A 19,167-nucleotide genomic window follows, 5' to 3' on the forward strand; every position below is an offset into this window, starting at 1 on the left:
ACCTTTCCCCTCACCACTTCATAGACAAAGGGTTCCATGCCTCCAGTCATTTTATTTGATTCAAAGGCAATGCAGCAAGACATAGCACCTCCATAGCAGGGCCCAGCATCCAGAACTGAAATACCCCTACTGCTTTATTGTATGGAGATGCTCCACCAACTCCCATCTATTGGGAAGATTTACAGAACTAGCAAGACCATTCCTACAAGCTATGTAATTTCATCCATTTACAACCACTCTCTGTGCACTCCTGTTTATTTTTTATTTTTATTTATTTACCTTGTCAGTGTACCTCATTCTTGCTCTCTCAAGCACCATCCACTTCAGCATTCCACATTTATACTAGTCTTTTCTCACTCATTCTTTATATATACCTAAACCCCCTCAGCACTTTTTGACCTACCCAGCCCAACAGATCTCTTTCCGCCTTCATTCTCAGGTAAAAGGCAGTGTAGCAAGATGCAGCACTTCCACAGCAAGGCCCAACAGCCAGAGCTGGTTCACCCTTGCTGCACAACATGGCGCCCCCTCATCTTCATTCACCCAAAATAATTTTGGAAACAGTTATGAACATCCTTACAGGCCATGTCACATCATCCCTTTACAACCAGTCTCCATTCACTCCTATCCTTTTAACTCTCTCTTCCTTGCTGAACAGACATTCCAATTGGATCCAATACTACTGTCACCCATCATCCATCTGCCTCACTCAGTATGCCTTTCAGGTTTATGCCATCCACTTCTATTTTTCATAATTTTTGTCAGTCTGTCCTCATCTAGTCCCTCTACTATAATTGTGATTGACACCAGACAGTCATATTCAACTGAAGGATGGCCCTCATAATCATACAGTTATGGATCAGAATTGATTTATGGATTGATCATTTTGCAGCCCAAGGTCCTCCACAAATTCAACACACTGCTACATCACCGCCAGTCATCAGTTCCCCTCTCCATGGCCCTGGTCAGGGTCCCATTTTTGGTGAAGGCCAAGACATGGAGGCCCTAATCAGCTTAGAAGTCACTTATGTGTCTCACCTTTGCCCATCTCAGCAAGGGTCTGGTTCCTTACTTTTAGCATCTGTACAGTTCAACACATTGGATATCATTGGTAAGTATACAAAGGTTACTTTTGCATATGTCTATATACCAAGGGGGGAAAAGTCCTTGGTATATAGATAGATACAAAGGTTGCAATATAATTTCAAATTGATGTTTTTTACTCCTGTATTAGATTATTTTATTCGAACATAAATTCTAGTTTAATATATTGGATATTATGTGTTAACATAATGAGGGTTCCATGATTAACTATAGCAAATTTAATGAATAGTAAACACAAATACTTTTTCATTCTTTCAGCTAATCAAGAAACTGTTGTGGAATTAGTTGGGTTTATTCAGCAGCTGATGCCTTACCAACCTCCATCCTATTCACATGTACCAGCAGGCTTTGACCTTAAAGCTCCAGACAAATTGGAAAAAACGGAAGACTCAGATGGGTCACGTCTGCTAAGCCACAGTACCCCTGAATCGGGTCCAAGCCCCACCCACCTCAGCAGGGATGTCAGCAAGACTCTAGTTAGGGCTGAAGTGAGCTTTGACTTTCATAAGTTAACAGTGTTGTTGCTTCGGGGAGCATATAAAGACAAGGAGCTTGTGGGTCGGAAAGTTGGCACTGCAGTCATGTCTGATGCCAAAATTCAGGCCACTGTTGGTGAGTTGTTTTCATTTTGATATTGGCTTGTAACTCTTAATTGCTGTCTTTTTGGATTATGTCTTTAGAATTATATTTATTTAATTATGTATTGATATATGTGAGACGTGAACTAGATGTTTGTGGATGACACTGTACAGTGGTTACAAGGATGGATAGAGCAAGAAATGAGGAAGTGAAGCAAGTAGGGGTGGAATGATAATTGACAGAGAGGGTTGATCAAAGAGTACCAGAATGATTTGAGCATACGGAAAGAATGAGTGAAGAAAAACTTGCAGAAACAGACTGGAAAGTAGAGGTGGATGAAGTGAAGTTAAGAGGAAGACCTGAGTATATGTTAGATGGATGGATGGAGTGAAAGGGACCTTGGTTACAAGGGAATTCTGTTGAGCAAGAAGGAAGAGGGCAAGAGATAGGTGTGAGTAGAGTGGTTGTGAATAAATGAGAAATTGATGTTGACTACTGTGTAATTTCTTGAGTGAATGATGGAGGAGGGTTGCCATGTAACAGAGGTTGTGGGGGCACACCAGCAACTCTTGGACCATGTTGTGGAGATGCTGTATTGCTGCATTGCTTCTGACCTGAGCATTTTGCAGTGGCCAGAGATGACCCTTCATCCACAAGGAGCTAAGAGTGAAGGAGCAATAAATAGGTGTTGGATGGATGAAGTGTGGGTGTATGCCTTGATTGCCTCCCCCTTAGAAGGAGGAAAAGGCCTTTTGGTGTATATGTGTGTATATATATATATTATATATATATGTATTTTTTATCATGTTTTGTTATGTTGTGTAACTTCATCAGGGACGTGTCTGTATTAGATCACAAGTAGGAATTCTTTGTATCTTTTTATTTTAAATTGACATAAGATTATGGTAACTTTGCATTTTACAGAAAATGATATCCTAAGGGTTGAAGGGTCCTTAGGTGGCTTCCAAATCAGAGATGTCACACCAGAAGGAAACAAACACCAATGTATCATCAGTGTCGGGCAGGATCCCATTGTTGAGAAATCGCAGGTTTGTGTATTTGCTTACCTGTTTTACCAAATGCTAATGTACAGGAAAGGAGGTATGCTTATGGGGTTCTTCATTTTGAGCATAGACCACACTACTGCAGTATGTCCTAAATCTGTTCCAGAATAGAATGTGTTTTGATGGTCTGTATATGAATATTTGTTAATTGATTCATTATATACATTCGTTTTATTTCAGGATTTGTTTTCTAGACTCAATCATGACCTTTATCGCTCGGCATCACATGCAGAAAGCAGCACCAGAGCTTTTATTTTTACTGTGATAAGACCTTTAGCTTTCACTGGAAAACAAGGATCAATGGGTAAGTTGTATTTTCTTGTTTATGGTCAACTGGGGAAGATCGTTGACCAAGTGGGTTAGGGCGCTGTTACATGCAGCAAAGGTCAAGGGGATGGCGGTTCGAACCTTGCCACCGGCGAAGTTGAACTAAGGGCATAGTTAATTAAATTCCACGCCACAAAGTCCTCTGTAAGAGGCACGATCTTAGCCTCTTGATAGGGGAGAGTTTGTGACAGTAAACCATATCATTGTCTTCATCATGATCAACTGAATGAAATGTGAATAATTTCTTCTTGTTTGCTTCATAAATTTCTTGAGTGGATGAGGATTGGGGGAGAAGTCACCATAAAAAAAATTCTATATACCAAGAGCTTTTTCTTCCTGAAAAGGGAAGTAGCCAAGTCAAAGGCATGTACCCACTCCCACCTAATCCACTCCCATCCACCACCCTTTCCCCCCCTCTCATCTTAGCTCCGCAAGGATGACGGGTCATCCCTGTATCCCACCCACTCCCCTGGGTCAGAAGCAATGCAGCATGGCCACTTCACTTAATCAGCGAACACACATCCCCCCCCTCATGCATACATACATACATATACCAGAGGATTTTTTCCCCCTTATAAGGGAGGTAGCCAAAAAACAAAGGCATAAAAACCATTCCCACCCATTCCATCCCTAATCCACTCCACTCTCATCCACCCTCTACCCTCCCTCTCATCTTGGCACCTCCTGAATGATGGGTCCCTCTTGCAGAAAAAAAGAAAATGGAGAAATCCCTTTGGGCTGCATCAAAATATCATTCACACATAAACACCTCACAACCCCCAGTCCTCTGCCCACCTCATCCTCAGTCATCCACTCAAGTTCACTCCCTCTACCTCTGCTTTCCACACTTCTTTTACTAATCTTTCATCACTCATTCTTTCCATGTGTCCAAACCATCCCAGTAATCTTTCATCAGCCCTGTCATTTCCTTTTCCACTCCTGCTCTCCTCTTCACTTCATTTCCTACTCTAACCTAGTGACCTCTACCATACTTCTCATCCATTTCACCTCAGACACATTTAAACCTTTCCTCTCTGCCCCTCTTAAATTCCAAGTCTCTGCCCCATACAATGCCATCAGCACAATCACCCCTTCATACAATCTCCTCTTTACACTCATTCCCAGATGCCTGTTTCTCATAACACTTTTTAATCCCCCAAAGCAATTACTTGCTTCTCTCAATCAGCAATTTACCTCCATCTCCATTCCTCCCTTTCCTACCACAAGTGACCCCAAATACCTAAAGCTATCCACTTCTTCCAGCCTCTTACTGTTTAGACCTACATCCAACTCACTGCCATCCTTTCTTTTCGGCTACCTCCCATGTAGGGGGAAAAAGCCTTTGGTATATGTATGTATGTATGTACATCTCATTACCTTGCTCTTACTCACATTTACCTTCAACTTTATCCTCTTGCATGCCTTCCCAAATCCCATTACTAACTCTTTTCATCCCTCCTCTGACCCTGCCACAAGCACAGTGTTGTCAGCAAACAACAACTGGCTCACCTCCCACTTATCTCCATTTTCTTCAACCAACTCCAGTCCCTTGCCCATTACCAGGTAGCCTTTACCTCCTGCAACACCTCATCCAAGTACACATTGAATAGCCATGGCAACATGGCACATCCCTGATGCAATCCCACTCTCTCTCCATTTCTAATTCTAACACTGGCTCTACTACATACATACATATATCAAAAGCTTTTTCCTCCTTACAAGAGAGGTAGCCAAAAAACAAAGGCATAAACCCACCCATTCCATCCCTAATACACTCCACTCCCCTCCCCCCTTTATCCTCCCTCTTATCTTGGCACCTCCTGGATGACAGGTCATCCCTGCATCTTGTCCACTCCCCTGGGTCAGAAGCAGTGTCACAAGACAGTACATCCACAGCAAGGCTGCTCCACTAGTCTCATAAAAACTCTTGACTGTCCTTAACAGCTTTCCCCCAATCCCATATATATGCAAAACCTCCTACAGTTCCTTCCTGTCTACCCTGTTATAAGCCATTTCCAAATCCATAAAGGCCCCTGCTCTTAATAGATTTCACAATTTCAGATGATCTGCTCATGAACGACACATGTTCCAAGGACAGACCTTTGGATAGTGACAGCTTCACCCTAAAACTTCACATGGCATCTGTATGCTACACACATTCTCCAAATTTCTTGACTGAAATTCGATCATGTGCATCTGAGTTCAAGAGATATATGGCAAGAGTAGCTAATTCCATCAAACATGCTGCAACAGAAATGGCAATAGGTTTGGTTAGCAAAAGGTATGTTCCCCTCTAGGGGTTGGGGCATAAATGCATTATTTATGTACCCATGTAGTCTTGTGGTATTCCTATGTTATTGAGAAGGATGTACTTTCTTCACTTACTTTTAATTAATTAAGTTTTAGTCATGTGACCCTTTCATTTATGGGGAATGCAGGATCAAAATTGTTTAGTAAACACCTAATGATTTGATTCAACCATGGAGAGATTTATTCAAAATCTTTTTAAGTATCAATAGTTCCATGAATAAATCATCTGTCTTTGACCTGAAAAAATTGTAAGGGTCATACTGTAGTAGCTAAGTAGATTTGCTTAGATAAAACAATCCATTACCCTTGTTATCTCTCATAGAAGACCTGCATAGATGGAACTTTTGTTATATGTTTATGACTTGATTTTTTTTTTACCTCTTCTCCATTACATACATCAAAAGGTACTTTCATCCTTAAGAGGAGTGGACAGCCATGGCATGCACTCACCCATCACCCATCCCACATTCATCCAACATCCGTCCAACATCCATCCAACACCCATTTGTTATTCCTTTTATCATAGCTCCTTGTGAATGAAGGGTCATCCATGTCCTGTACCCACTGCTCAGGTCAGAAGCAATGCAACAAGAGAGCACCATTACAGCAGGCCCCATCACTGGTTTACCCCCACTGCTTCATTACTTAATGACCCTCCCCCTTCATTCACTAAGGAATACATAGCAGACAAGAAGGAATCCCTTTGGGCTACATCAACTCATCCCCCATGTACAACCACTCCACTTACACTTACCTCTTGCCCTCTCCCTTCTATGCTCAACAGACACTCCTCTTGCACCCAAACCCCACCTCATCTCATTCATCTATCCCACTCTTGGTTGTCCCCTCAAGTTTACTCCATTCACCTATGTCTTCATTAGTTTGATCAATTTTCTTTTCTGAAGAAATGACTATGATCAATTCAGTAAGACTGAATTTTTTCTTCACCAGAATTGAATCTTTTGTTGGACTGTCAAGTGGTACCTGGGAAGCTTCTCCTCGTCATAGAAGAAAATTAAGCATCTCTAAGTCATCAGATACACTAAATCTTCCAGCTCCTCCTCCTGCCTCAGCTTCAGGTTCAAGATTCAGTCCAGCTCATGAAGAGAGTACAGACTTGGCATTTGACCTCATGTAAGAATTCTAGAATTAAAGAAGTGATAGCTTGGCATTATTGTGTAAGAATATTTAGAATAATCAAATGTTACATGTTCTTAGTTTATGTTATCTGTAGTAGTTTTAGATAATTTGTATATTAGCAATGTCAAGTGTTGCAGAGGATGTTTTACGGAAGGTAATTATTTGTATATTTCAATACAGATTGGATGTGGTGCTGGAAACCCCAATTGTGGTCTTACCCGAAGCTCCAAACAGTGCTGATGTGTTGGTTGCCCATCTAGGACGAATAATTATTGCCAATGCTCCATCAGTTGAGCCACTTGTTGAATCATATCTCTCATATCCACAGAGCAAGTAAGTATGGGATTGAAATTTGTTAGTTTCCTCCCAAGGTAAAATATTTCATGAAGAAGCAAAGTACTGCCTTTTTCAATGTCAAGAAAGGCAGTCTTACTTTGATATTGTTGAGCTAACCACGAGAAGTATTCCATTGTTTCTCACATGTTGGCACACGTATAGATTATAGGCTCGATGTAGCATCAGAACCTCATTCTGTAACAGGCTGAATGTGGAGGCTGATTTCCGAGTTGCTCGGTCTCAGAAATCACCCCGAACTGGGGCTCCATCTTTAAACAAGTTGGCACATCTCTTCCAGTGAGTTTCTTCTGTAGTTTAGGCATGTTAGCTGAAACAAGAGTCTGTAATCACAATTGTTTTATAGTAGAATCTTCTGCCTGCTATTAATGAATGATAAGGTGGCCTTTTGTTTGCTAACAGTATTAGTTGCTACTTACTGAGAATGCTCAGTATAGTTTAGTTATCTTAACATACAGTGGATGGCTGACTAATTTATATATTGGAAGTATGTGGTGGGGTCTGCAACTTGGTATAAAGATACCTGAAGAGCTTATAATATTTACATACATACAAGGGAGGTAGCCAAAAAGTAAAGGCATAAAATCCACTTTCACCAATTCCATCCCCACATACTCCACTCCCATTCACCCCCCTCCTTCCCTCTTATCTTTGCTCCTCCTGGAAGACGGGTCATCCCTGCATCTCGTCCACTGCCCCAGGTCAGAAGCAGTGTAGGAAGACACAACACATCCACGGGAAGGATGCTTCATTTAATTGGCAACCCCCCCCTCTGTCCCCTCATCCAGAAAAACAGAAGATGGGGAGAAATCTCTTCAGGCTGTATCAAATATAATCCACACATTTTCCCTCACCCCACCATCCTCCACCCACTCCTTCCATGCATCACAGCGTCATCCTTACACAACCATTTTCTATTCACCACTGCCTTCTGTCTTCTCCTGTCCTTCCTCAACAGACATTCCCTCTCCCCCAATCCCTCTTTTACCCCATCCATCCATCTCATCTTTGGTCACCCCCTCATGTTCACTCCTTCCACCTTTACTTTCCACACCTCTTTTACTAATCTTTCTTCACTCACTCTTTCCATGTGTCCAAACCATCACAATACTCTTTCATCAACCCTATCTCCCAACTCCTTTTCCACCCCCATTTTCCTTCTCACCTCCTCATTTCTCACTCAGTCCAGCCTAGTAACCCCTATCATACTTCTCAGGCACCTCATTTCAAACACATTCAAACTCCTCCTCTCTTATGCTTCATGTTTCTGCCCCATACAGTGCTGTTGGTACAATTACTCTTTCATACAATCTCCTCTTAGCATCCATTCTCAAATGTCTATTTCTCATTACACTTTTTAATCCATCAAGACATTTACTTGCTTTTCTGTCTACATTCTACCTCCACCTTTACTCTTCCGTTTCCCACCACATTCACACCCAAATATCTAAAACTATCCACTTCCTCCAGTCTCTCTCCCTTAACACTCGCTTCCAATTTGCTACCACACTCTCCCCTTGTACATCTCAATACCTTACATTTACCCACATTTATCTTCAACTTCCTTCTTTCACACATCTTCCCAAACTCTGTCATTAACTTACTCTGATCCTGCCACAAGTGCAATGTCGTCAGCAAACAACTGGCTTATCTCCCACTTTTCTTTGTTTTCATTAACCATCTCTAATCCACAACCCATTACCTTTGCATTTACCTCTCACATCCATGTATAAATTGAACAGCCAAGGCGACATAACACATCCCTAGCAAAGTCCCACCTTTACCTCAAACCACTCACTCTCTCCATTTCTGATTCAAACACAAGCTCTACTACTCTCATAAAAACTCTTGACTGCTCTTAACAGCTTTTCTCCTATCCCATATATCTGCAATACTTCCTACTGAGCTTTCCAGTCCACCCTGTCATAAGCCTTTTCCAAATCCATAAATGTCCAAAAAACATCCTTACTTTTTCCCATAGCTTTCTCACATATCTGTCTTACCACAAAAATCTGATCCACGCAACCCTTACCTGTAGTGGAGGACAGTGATGGAGGTCCTGCAGGCCGTCACCTCTAGGTCTTTTTCTTGTTCTGTGGCGAGCTTGGTATAGTCGAGGTCCACGTGCTCAGAGCCTATGACGACTCAGGAAAAGGCATCAGCTGCAGGATTGCACCTGCCAGGGAGGTGATGCAAGGTGCAGTTGAACTCTGCAATGGTAGAGAGTTGGCAACACTCCCATTGTGGCCATGCATCTGCTTGACGAGTGAATGCATGGACTAGGGGCACATGGTCTGTCTGGACTTTGAAAGATGTAACTTCAAGAAAGTGGTGAAAATGATGGACAGCCTGGTAGACTGCCAGCAGCTTGGTTGAATGTTGAGTAGTTTTCCTCTGCCTTTGTGAGCTGTCTGTTGAAGAAGCTGATGGGTCAGGGGCAACCTTGGTCAAGTTGCTCCAGGGCGGCCCTGATGGCGTGATTGGACACATCAGTGGTGAGGATGAGCGGCTTGCTTAGTGAAGGGAAATCAAGGAGGGCTGTGGCTGCCAGGGTGTCTTTGGCATGTTTAAAGGCTTTCTGCTGCAGGTTGCCCCACATGAGGTCCTTGGGTTTGCTGATGAGAGTTACATATAGTGGGGTCATGATGGATGCTATCCCTGGGAGGAATTGAGAGTAATAATTTACCATCCCCACAAATTGCTGCAGGCTCTTCAATGTGGTAGGGGTAGGGAACTGTTTGATGGCATATACTTGCCCAGGGAGGGGTGAGACATCGGTGGGCAAGAGGAGGTGCCATAGAAATTCCACCTCCTTTGTGGAAAAGGAACATTTGTCATATTGGAGCACCAGACTGTTCTGCTGTGGCTGCTCCAGCACAGTGGTGATGTGTTGCCAATGTTTTTCTTTGAAGGCAGAGAAAATGAGGATGTCGTCAACGTAACTAGTGCAGAACAATAAGTTGCCCAAGATGCCATCCATCATTTATTGGAACATGGTCCTGGAGTTTCTGAGGCCAGAACACCTGTAATTGAATGTGAATGTTCTGAACAGTGTGGTCACAGCAATCTTGTGATGTTATCGGAATGCATCAGTACTTGGTAGTACCCCTTGAGCAGGTCTAACTTGGTAAAGAATTTGCCTCCATCCAGGAATGAACTGATGTCGGAGATGTTTGGAAGGGGGAAGAGGTTGAGTTTCATGATCATGTTCAAGTGTCTGGATTCTCCATAGGGCCTGAGTAATCCATCCTTCTTGGTGATGATGTTCAGAGGGGAGGCCCAGGGGCTTGCTGCTTTCTGGCAAATGCCTAGGTGCTCAAGCTCAGGCCAACATCTGTTTCACCAAGGTGAATTTATCTGGTGATAGCTGGTCGAATTTGGAGAACACTGAGGGGGTTCTGATGTCTTTATGAGGTGATATACCCCATGCTTGGAAGGTGTTGCTGCAGTTATGGCCTGAAGACATTGGGGTAGGTCTCTCAAAGGTTTGTGAATTTGTCCGAGGCAAGTTTGACAATACAGCTGAGCTCAGCTGGTGTAGCAGTGATGGGTGTGGTGGTGAAGGAGGAGTCCAGTAAGCAGCCTTGGGTCATGTCCACTGTAGTGAGTGAAGTAGTCCACACTGAGGAATGGCAGTTCAATATCGGTGATGGTGAAATCCCACCCGTAAGCATGACTGCCGATCTGGATGTTTAAGTGTTTGCAGCCGTGGATGGGAATCAGTGAACTGTTGGTGGCACGAAGGCACTTGGTATTGACCATTGATCATGTTGACTTCCATCTGTGAGCTGATAGCAGGGAAAGGGTGGCACCAGTGTTGACCAGGAACTGCATCTTTGTGAAAGGGCACTGTAAATAAAAAAGCAGTTATTAGTGGATGGGGCACCCACAGTATGTGACACCCAGGGAGCTGCTGGATTGTGTGGGTTGGCTGCCAAAACATGCTTAGGTGGCCACTTTATCTGTTTTTTGTGTATTGGCAGGGGGGTTGCATATGCAGGCATTGGCTCTGAAGTGTACATGGTAGAAACATAGCTGTTGTGACTGGGGCCTTGGGGCTGGCTGCTGCGGGACTGGAGGAGACTGCTGGTGCCAGTACCCACTGCTGGAAGCTGTGGCAGTGACCCGGGCATAATTGTTGTGGCTTGGAGCTTGTACTGTCGCTGTGGCGTGGATACATTGGGAGGCAGCAGCTTGAGTGGCAAACAGGCTGTCCCCGGTTTTTCTGAAATTCTCATCACTTTCATGTTCTGCATTAGGCATCATGGTAAGGATGTTGTCAGGGAACCATTGCAGCCACAGGGCTTGGGGCATGTTGATGGTGCTGTGGCTGTTGCTGTCAGTGGAGGGTGTCCAATGGGCATTGGTCTCCAAATGGCTGTCTTACCAATTGTAGGATCCTATTCACCCTTGTGGTGGCTGAAGGCATGAAATGCTGGAGGAGGACTTTCTTCAGTTCCTCATATTGGATTGGGGTTCTGCCTTTGGCATCAAGCCATTTGCAGATGAGGTCGAAAGTTCATCAGATAGGGCAGCAAGGATGTTTGCTTGTGATGTTGCTTATGTCACCCTCTTCAATCTGAGGTGTATCTCAGCATGGCAGAACTATTTGACAGTGTTGATGGAGTTAAAGATGGGTAGTTTGATCTGGGCTGCAGTGATGGGGGGAAGGGGTTCATCTGGGTTGATGGAGTTGCTGGCAGCATTGGTGTTGTTTGGTGATGAAATTTCGGGTCACATGAAGAATTGTCACCCCAGAACGCCCACATGAAGAATCATCACCCCATGAGTTCCCACCTGAAGAATTGTCACCCCAGTATGCCGAATATCAACAGTGGAATAAAGATTACATTAGGTTTGGTTAGGTTAGGTTGAATGAGGGTTATGCATATTGTTATCAACTTACACAACCGAAGAATCGTAAACCTAGGATGGCCCCTAGGATAGCCCACAGGAAGAATTGTCACCCTTTTGAAGACTGGGGTGACATTTCTTCATGTGATTCGAAATTTCTGATCTGATGGGTCAATTATGGTGGTGGCTGGCTGTGTCGTTGCCAGGGTCACCACTTTGGCAGGTGAGGCTTGCATCAAATGATGAACTAAGTAGGATTGAATTTTATTGGGTTTACACAGGACTTGTATACAAAACATGAAGCTCGGTCAGAAGCGCGGTCAGCCAATCAGAAGCTTACCTGTGGGTGGGAGTGCGGTCAACCAGTCAGAAGTTTGCTCATGGGTTGAGCGAGTTTGTGAACTTTGGTGAGTACCATCTCACAGAGGCAATCACTACTTCCACATATGCAAGGAGTCTGTATGCAAGCAGGGAGCTGGTTGGCTGACTGCAGTGTGAGCCCATGCTGAGGGATGATTGGCTGGCTGCAGTGTGGGCCTATGCTGAGACTTTACAAGAGTGTGTCTGATACATTGTGTATTGTAAATGGTATGATTGTCAGTGGGATATGGTCTAGAAAGAAATTGATTCATAAGTTCACATGGAAACATGATAGATAATGGTAATCATGAATGATGAGAGAGATATTGGATGGGTGAGGTTTAAGAAGGACAGGAGGGAATACATTAGATATTAATCTCTTACTGACAAAATTGAAAATGGTGAAGGGAAAGAAATTTTGGCATGAACAGGGATAAATAGATTGTTCTTCAAGTCTCATAAAGTAGACAGAATGTTCAAGCTTCACATGCAGTAGCCTGTTAGGATTTGGTGTAGGTGACCAGAATTAGGAAAATAATTATTCTAGCTCAATGAAACTTGAGTTGTGCTTGTATTGTATCCATTAGTCTTATTCCAGTGGTATGTTTAATTATTCCATCCACCAGAGTCTTAGCATGTATCATTAGTATCATTAGAGAAGAAAGAATTAATAATACTAATTGGGATTAAACTGACTTTTTTCTTGTGTTATTTTTAACCTAATAAGAATTACAGATACAAGTTCTTTTTATAACATAGTTTTTCCTTTTTTTCTTTTTAGAGTTGCAGATTATCAAGTGGAAGTACGGAATATGAGTCTTTATTCTTTAAATGTGGAAGAAAGGCTTAGGTGTCGAGAAACCACATTTCAGTAAGTGTTTTAGTTCACATTGTATTCTGTGTTTTGAAAAAAAGTATTGTGATATGTCTATCAAACAAGGAAGTGAGTGTGAAAGATAGGAATGTTGCTTCTTTGGAAACTCCATAGTGGATGTCCTCAAAGAGAGACCTGAGGAGCAGATTGATTTATTGATTGATGATATTAATACAGTCATGTCAGTATGGGTATTGTTTTTCTTAGGAGTGATTTTTCTTTTGGGCTAATGTCTAGAAGGGTTTGAGAGAGAGTTTGGTAGTTGGTCTTGAAGTGCTCGATTTGTGATAGAGTGTAAATGCAAAATTTTGTATGGATGTGTTGTGTGGTGCAGGAGGTAAGTTGTTGATGTTTCAGTAGTGTAGTAGGCTGCCAGTGTGTTGTTGTTTTTTTCAGTTGGTTATGCTTGTGTAATGTAATGAGATGGGTGGACAGGGTTGAGGGCTCTTGCTTTGTGTACATATGATTTTCATAGAGTGTTCTATGGGGAGGATTTTGGTATCATGGTGCAGATATTCTATTGGCAGTTGCTTTGGCATAGCCTTTTACTATTCCCAGTGTTTTATTTTGTATAGTTTGTAGAGTGTATGTTTGTTTCCTTGATTGTTGGAAACCATGTTGTGGAAATATAGTTGAGTGTGATTCTTAAGAACTGTTTATGTGCTGTGATTCTAGAAGCTATTGTCTAGATCACTTCAAAAGAGGCATAGATATGTAGGTAGGGAGGTGCTTAGAATGAACTCTTTAAATGAAAAGGGAAAGGAGGAGTACAAGAAGAAGCTGAGAGAGGAGTGGGAGAGAGTGAAGGATAGAGTAGAGCTAGGAGTGGAGGAGAAATGGAGATGGTTCAAGGAGGGAGTCACAAATTGTGCAAAGATGGTGTGTGGAACAAAAAGGACAGGAGGAAATAGAAGGAAGGGTAGTGAATGGTGGGATGAGGAAACAAAGAAGGTTGTAGAAGAGAAGAAGCGAGCTTTCACAGATTGGTTACAAAATAGGGCGAGAGAGTCATATGAGAGGTACAAAGAAAAAAGAGAAGTAAAGCACAAGGTAAAGGAGGCAAAGAGGAGAGCAGATGTGAAATGGGGTAAGAGTATGACAAAATTTTGAAAGTAATAAAAAGATGTTTTGGAAAGAAATTAAGAGAGGAAGAGGAGGCGAATCAAGTAGAGAAGAAAAGGTAAAAGGTGCAGATGGAGAGATGATAATGGAAGAGAAGGCAGTAAGGGGAAGATGGGCAGAATATTTTAGGGAGTTGCTAAATGTGAAGGAGGATAGGGAGGGAAAGATAATTGCAGTGGGAAATGCTAAGAAAATGAGAGTGATGAATGAGGAAAATGGAGGAGAAATAAGGAAGGATGAAGTGAAGGCAGTTGTTAAGATGATGAAAGCAGGTAAGGCACCTGGTCTGGGTGGATGCCATGCAGAATGTCTAAAAAACAGGAGGTACAGTGATGGTAGACTGGCTGGTGAGGTTTATTTAATGTTTGTTGGAGAGAGGGTAGAGTGCCAGAGGACTGGAGGAGTGCCTGTATAGTTCCACTTTACAAGGGAAAGAGGGACAAGTGTGAGTGTAGTAGTTTCAGAGGGATCAGCTTGTTGAGTGTAGTTGGGAAGGCTTATGGGAGGATCTTGATTGAGAGGATTAGGAGAGGAACAGAGGGAGTAATTGGTGAGGAACTGTGTGGATTTAGGATGGGTAAATGTGAGAAAGCTATAGGAAAAGGGAAGGATTTTTTTTTTTTTTTTTTTTTTTTTTTTTTTTTTTTTTTTTTTTTTTTTTTTTTTTTTTTTTTTTTTTTTTTTTTTTTTTTTGGGGGCTTTTATGGATCTGGAAAAGGCTTATGACAGGGTAGACAGGAAGGCACTGTGGGAGGTTTTGCAGATATACAGGATAGGAGGAAAGCTTCTAGGAGCTGTCAAGAGTTTTTACAAGAGTAGTAGAGCATGTGTCAGGATTAGAAATGGAGAGAGTGAGTGGTTCGAAGTAAAGGTGGGACTTCGTCAGGGATGTGTTATGTCGCCCTGGCTGTTCAACTTGTACATGGATTGGGTGGTGGGTCAGGGATTGGAGATGGTTTAAGAAAATGGAGAAAAGTGGGAGGTGAGCCAGCTGTTGTTTGCGGACGACACTGCGCTTGTGGCAGGATCGGAGGAGGGATTGAGGAAGTTGGTGACAGAGTTTAGGAGAGTATGTGAAAGAAGAAAGTGAATATAAATGTGGGTAAAAGTAAGATGATGAGATGTACAAGGGATGAAAGTGGCAGCAGACTGGAAGTGAGCATTAAGGGAGAGTGACTGGAGGAAGTGGATAGTTTGAGATACTTGGGTGCAAATGTGGCAGGAAAAGGTGGAGTGGAGGTGGAGGTAGAATGTAAATTGAGAGAAGCAAGTAAATGCCTTGGTGGTTTAAAAAGTGTGATGAGGAATAGACATTTGGGAATAGATGCTAAGAAGAGACTGTATGAAGGAGTGATTGTGCCAACAGCACTGTATGGGGCAGAAACATGGAACATAAGAGAGGAAGAGAGAAGGAGTTTGAATGTATTTGAGATGAGGTGTCTTGAGAAGTATGATAGGGGTTACTAGGCTAGATAGAGTGAGAAATAAGGAGGTGAGGAGGAGAACAGGTGTGGAAAGGGAGTTGGGAGATAGGGTGGATGAAAGATGGTTTGGACACATGGAAAGAATGAGTGAAGAAAGACTAGTAAAAGAGGTATGGAAGACAGATGTGGAGGGAGTGAACATGAGGGGACGTCCTAGGACGAGATGGATGGATGGGGTGAATGGGGAAGAGGGGAATGTCTGTTGAGGAAGGACAGGAGAGGACAGAAGACAGGGGTGAATGGAGAATGGTTGGATATGGATGATGTGATGCATGAGGTGGAATGGGTGGGGGGATGAGGCAGTACGTGTGAGCAAATTTTGACACAGCCCGAAGAGATTTCTCCTCCTCTTCTCCTTTTATGCAGGGGGGTCGCCAATTTAATGAAGCGGCCTTGCTGTGGATGTGCTGTGCCTTGTGACACTGCCTCTGACCCAGGGTAGTGGACAAGGTGCAGGGATGACCCGTCATCCAGGAGGTGCTAAGATGGGAGGGAGGGGAGTGGAGTGTATTTAGGGATGGAGTGGTTGGGAATGATTATATGCCTTTTTCTTTTTGGCTACCTTCCTTATAAGGGGGAAAAAGCCTTGGTATTATTATTATTTTTTTTTTTTTTTTTTTTTTTATAGCTTATCATGTATGACATTTGATCAGTAAAAATCATGAGCATGAAATGTAAGGGAGTTTATCAAATTGAATAGGAGAGATATTATATTAATTATTTTTCTTATTAAAAAAAATGGTCAAATGTTACATACATATACCAAGGCTTCTTCTCCCGTACAAGGGAGGTAGCCAAAAAGGAAAATGGCATAAAATCATTCCCACCCATTCCATCCCTGAATACACTCCACACCCCTCCACCCTCTCTCTCATCTTAGCACCTCCTGGATGACGGGTCATCCCTGCACCTTGTCCACTGCCCTGGGTCAGAAGCAGTGTCGCAAGACACAGCACATCCACAGCAAGGCCGCTTCATTAAATTGGCGACCCCCCCTCTCCGTCCCCCCATGCATAAAAGGAGAAGACAGGGAGAAATCCCTTTGGGCTGCGTCAAAATTTGCTCACACATACTACCTCACCCCCCATCCCCCCCGCCCATTCCACCTCATGCATCACAACATCATCCATATACAACCATTCTCCATTCACCCCTGTCTTCTGTCCTCTCCCGTCCTTCCTCAACAGACATTCCCCTCTTCTCCAAAGCCCCCTTCACCCCATCCGTAGAATGATATTGTAGACTTTAAAGGGAACCCTATTTTGTAATTGTAGGTTTCTCTTAGACTCCTGTTCATCAAAGTATGTACAATGAGATGTACATACTGATAATCTGGAATTCTTTTCATAAGTTGAAAAAAGTGAAAGTTAAAAATCACATGTACAGTATGGGGTGTATTGTCAATATTTACTGTATACATAACCTAAATGTGATATTGGAAAATATGCCACAGTGGTCATTTTCCTATCTCACCCAACTCTCTTTATAATCTCTGCTTTCATTTCCATCACATAAATAACTTGGACAATGGGATTAATAGTGATGTTAGTAAGTTTGTGGATGACACTAAAACAGGACACCTAATTAGGTCAGGAGAAGACGCAAAGATTCTGGAGAAGGATCTTAACAAATTGTTCACATGGTCAGTGAAATGGCAAATGGACTTAAATATCTCAATGTGCAGTGTGTTAAATGTAGGGCTACACAACCACAAAAACAGATATAGCATGGATAACATGTTTTTAGAGAAAACTGAGTGCAAGAGAGACTTGGGAGTTCTAGTGAGTCCTGACCTTAAATCCAGGAAACAGTGTATTAGTGTCAGGAATAGAGCTAACAGAGCATTAGGTTTCTTTGCTAGGATGGTTATGAATCAAAGTACCGAGGTAATTATCAAACATTTTTTATAGCATTAGTTAGACCCATCCTTGTCTATGTTGTACAGTTTTGGTCTCCATCTTATAGAATGGACATCAGTTCACTAGAATCAATACAGAAGAGAATGACCAAAAGATACATGGGCTTTGAAATTTACCTTATAAGGACAGTTGTAAGCACCATAACTTACACTTTCTGGAAGGACGCAGAGTATGGAATGATCTAATAGAGGTGTTTAAGTGGATCAAAGGCTTTAACAAGGGTTATGCAAACAAGGTTATTATATTAAGACAATAGGGTAGGACTCACATAAATTGGATTTGAATTGGACAAACTTAGATTTAAGAAGGAAATAGGCAAGAACTGGTTTACCAATAGAGTGGTCAACGAATGGAATAGACTTGGTAACAATGTAGTGAGTGCTAAAACTATCAGTTGTTTTAAGAAAAGGTTAGACAACTTTATGGATGGGGATGACAGGTGTTAATGGACATGTAACTGCCTTGTGTAGGCCTTACAGTCTCTTGCAGTCTCCTTCATCCTTATGTTCTTATAATTGCATATTGGTCACACATTTTTTTGCCCTACCAGTTTCTTTTCTCTCATCAATACGAGTCAAATATTCACATGCACATCAGGTTGCCTGATGTACAATGATGCATCACAATATGTGCATTACAGAATATAAAGTTACTGCTGTTATACTCATTCTCTTTCACCCTGAATAAATATAACATCACAGAAAACATGATCAAGCCTATTCACAGAATACAAGGGTCACTCAGCTACAACTGCAATATAAATATAATCAGGAAGCTGATGCCAGCATCCTTGCAGCTCATGATGCTTATATAAGCATCATCGTATTCAAGAGATTAATGCCAGACATGGTTAATAAGTCACTGTAACTTCCAAAGTTTGTGGCAGACCACATGGACATGTCTTACTACTACCAAAGCAGTAAACAGAGGAATGTTGTGGCATGTAAAATGGCTGGTGCTATAATTCTCTGCACAGCTATCAAGTGCATGATAAAGTCAAAGTATAAAGAAGCCATATGAACAGCTTTCCTAGTTGAGACCAGATCTGTTCATGTTTTCAAAAATTATAAAGTTGAAAGTTCATAACTTTGAGACTATAAGAACAATGATCGGGTACTAATTTACATTAACTGTAGTTCATTCATTTTGATGAAGTCAGAGCTGTATAGTTCTCAAGTTCAATGCATTTTTGTTATATTGGGCATTGCAGCTTTATCTACAGCAGAATATGATGGAAAAGGAAATCAGTAGAACATTTAATCAGTAATGACCCTAAATTGGAAAGAAACTTCTTGCCATACATTGAAAGAACTTGGAGTCAGTCATAAGTTAGGCTGGAGAAAGGTGCAATGATATTTTGACAAGTTCTTGATAGGATGCTGTAATGAGTTGGAGCTTAGGATTACTTGATTTAGGTTATGACAGGCAAAGTTGTGTATAATAAAGTTGTGTTTGTTGTCTCCTCCAGCCAGCTGTCTGTAGTGACGTGAGTTTTCATTTTAGTAATGTGTTTTGTTGCATAAGTTACCATTGCATAACTTCTTGTTCTTTCATTTAAGTCAGGGCAGAGATGGTAAAACAAGCTAATGTTATTCCTATCATGAATATATCTACTGCTTTCTCTTTATATCTGTCACCCTGGCCATGATTCAAGCAGCCTGTTTCTCCTTAGATGT

General features: G+C 42.1%; 1 protein-coding gene across 14 annotated transcripts in view; it reads left to right on the forward strand.

Moving 5' to 3' along the window:
* Vps13D (vacuolar protein sorting 13D) overlaps positions 1–19,167 on the forward strand; it is a 250,150-nt gene that overhangs the window by 62,493 nt on the left and 168,490 nt on the right. For 9 of the 14 annotated variants that reach the window (XM_076208559.1, XM_076208564.1, XM_076208569.1 and 6 more), the window contains exons 19-28: positions 893–1,111; positions 1,363–1,716; positions 2,608–2,732; positions 2,928–3,051; positions 5,136–5,355; positions 6,336–6,518; positions 6,705–6,857; positions 7,065–7,157; positions 12,874–12,963; positions 18,960–18,977. In XM_076208559.1, the coding sequence (XP_076064674.1) occupies positions 893–1,111; positions 1,363–1,716; positions 2,608–2,732; positions 2,928–3,051; positions 5,136–5,355; positions 6,336–6,518; positions 6,705–6,857; positions 7,065–7,157; positions 12,874–12,963; positions 18,960–18,977 (1,579 nt within the window). The remainder of the gene's footprint in view (positions 1–892; positions 1,112–1,362; positions 1,717–2,607; positions 2,733–2,927; positions 3,052–5,135; positions 5,356–6,335; positions 6,519–6,704; positions 6,858–7,064; positions 7,158–12,873; positions 12,964–18,959; positions 18,978–19,167) is intronic. The other 5 variants (XM_076208566.1, XM_076208571.1, XM_076208572.1 and 2 more) reach the window with 3 other exon arrangements.

The sequence above is a fragment of the Oratosquilla oratoria genome, chromosome 25, assembly GCF_046742065.1.
Source record: "Oratosquilla oratoria isolate Oo_2021 chromosome 25, ASM4674206v1, whole genome shotgun sequence".
NCBI lineage: Eukaryota > Metazoa > Arthropoda > Malacostraca > Stomatopoda > Squillidae > Oratosquilla > Oratosquilla oratoria.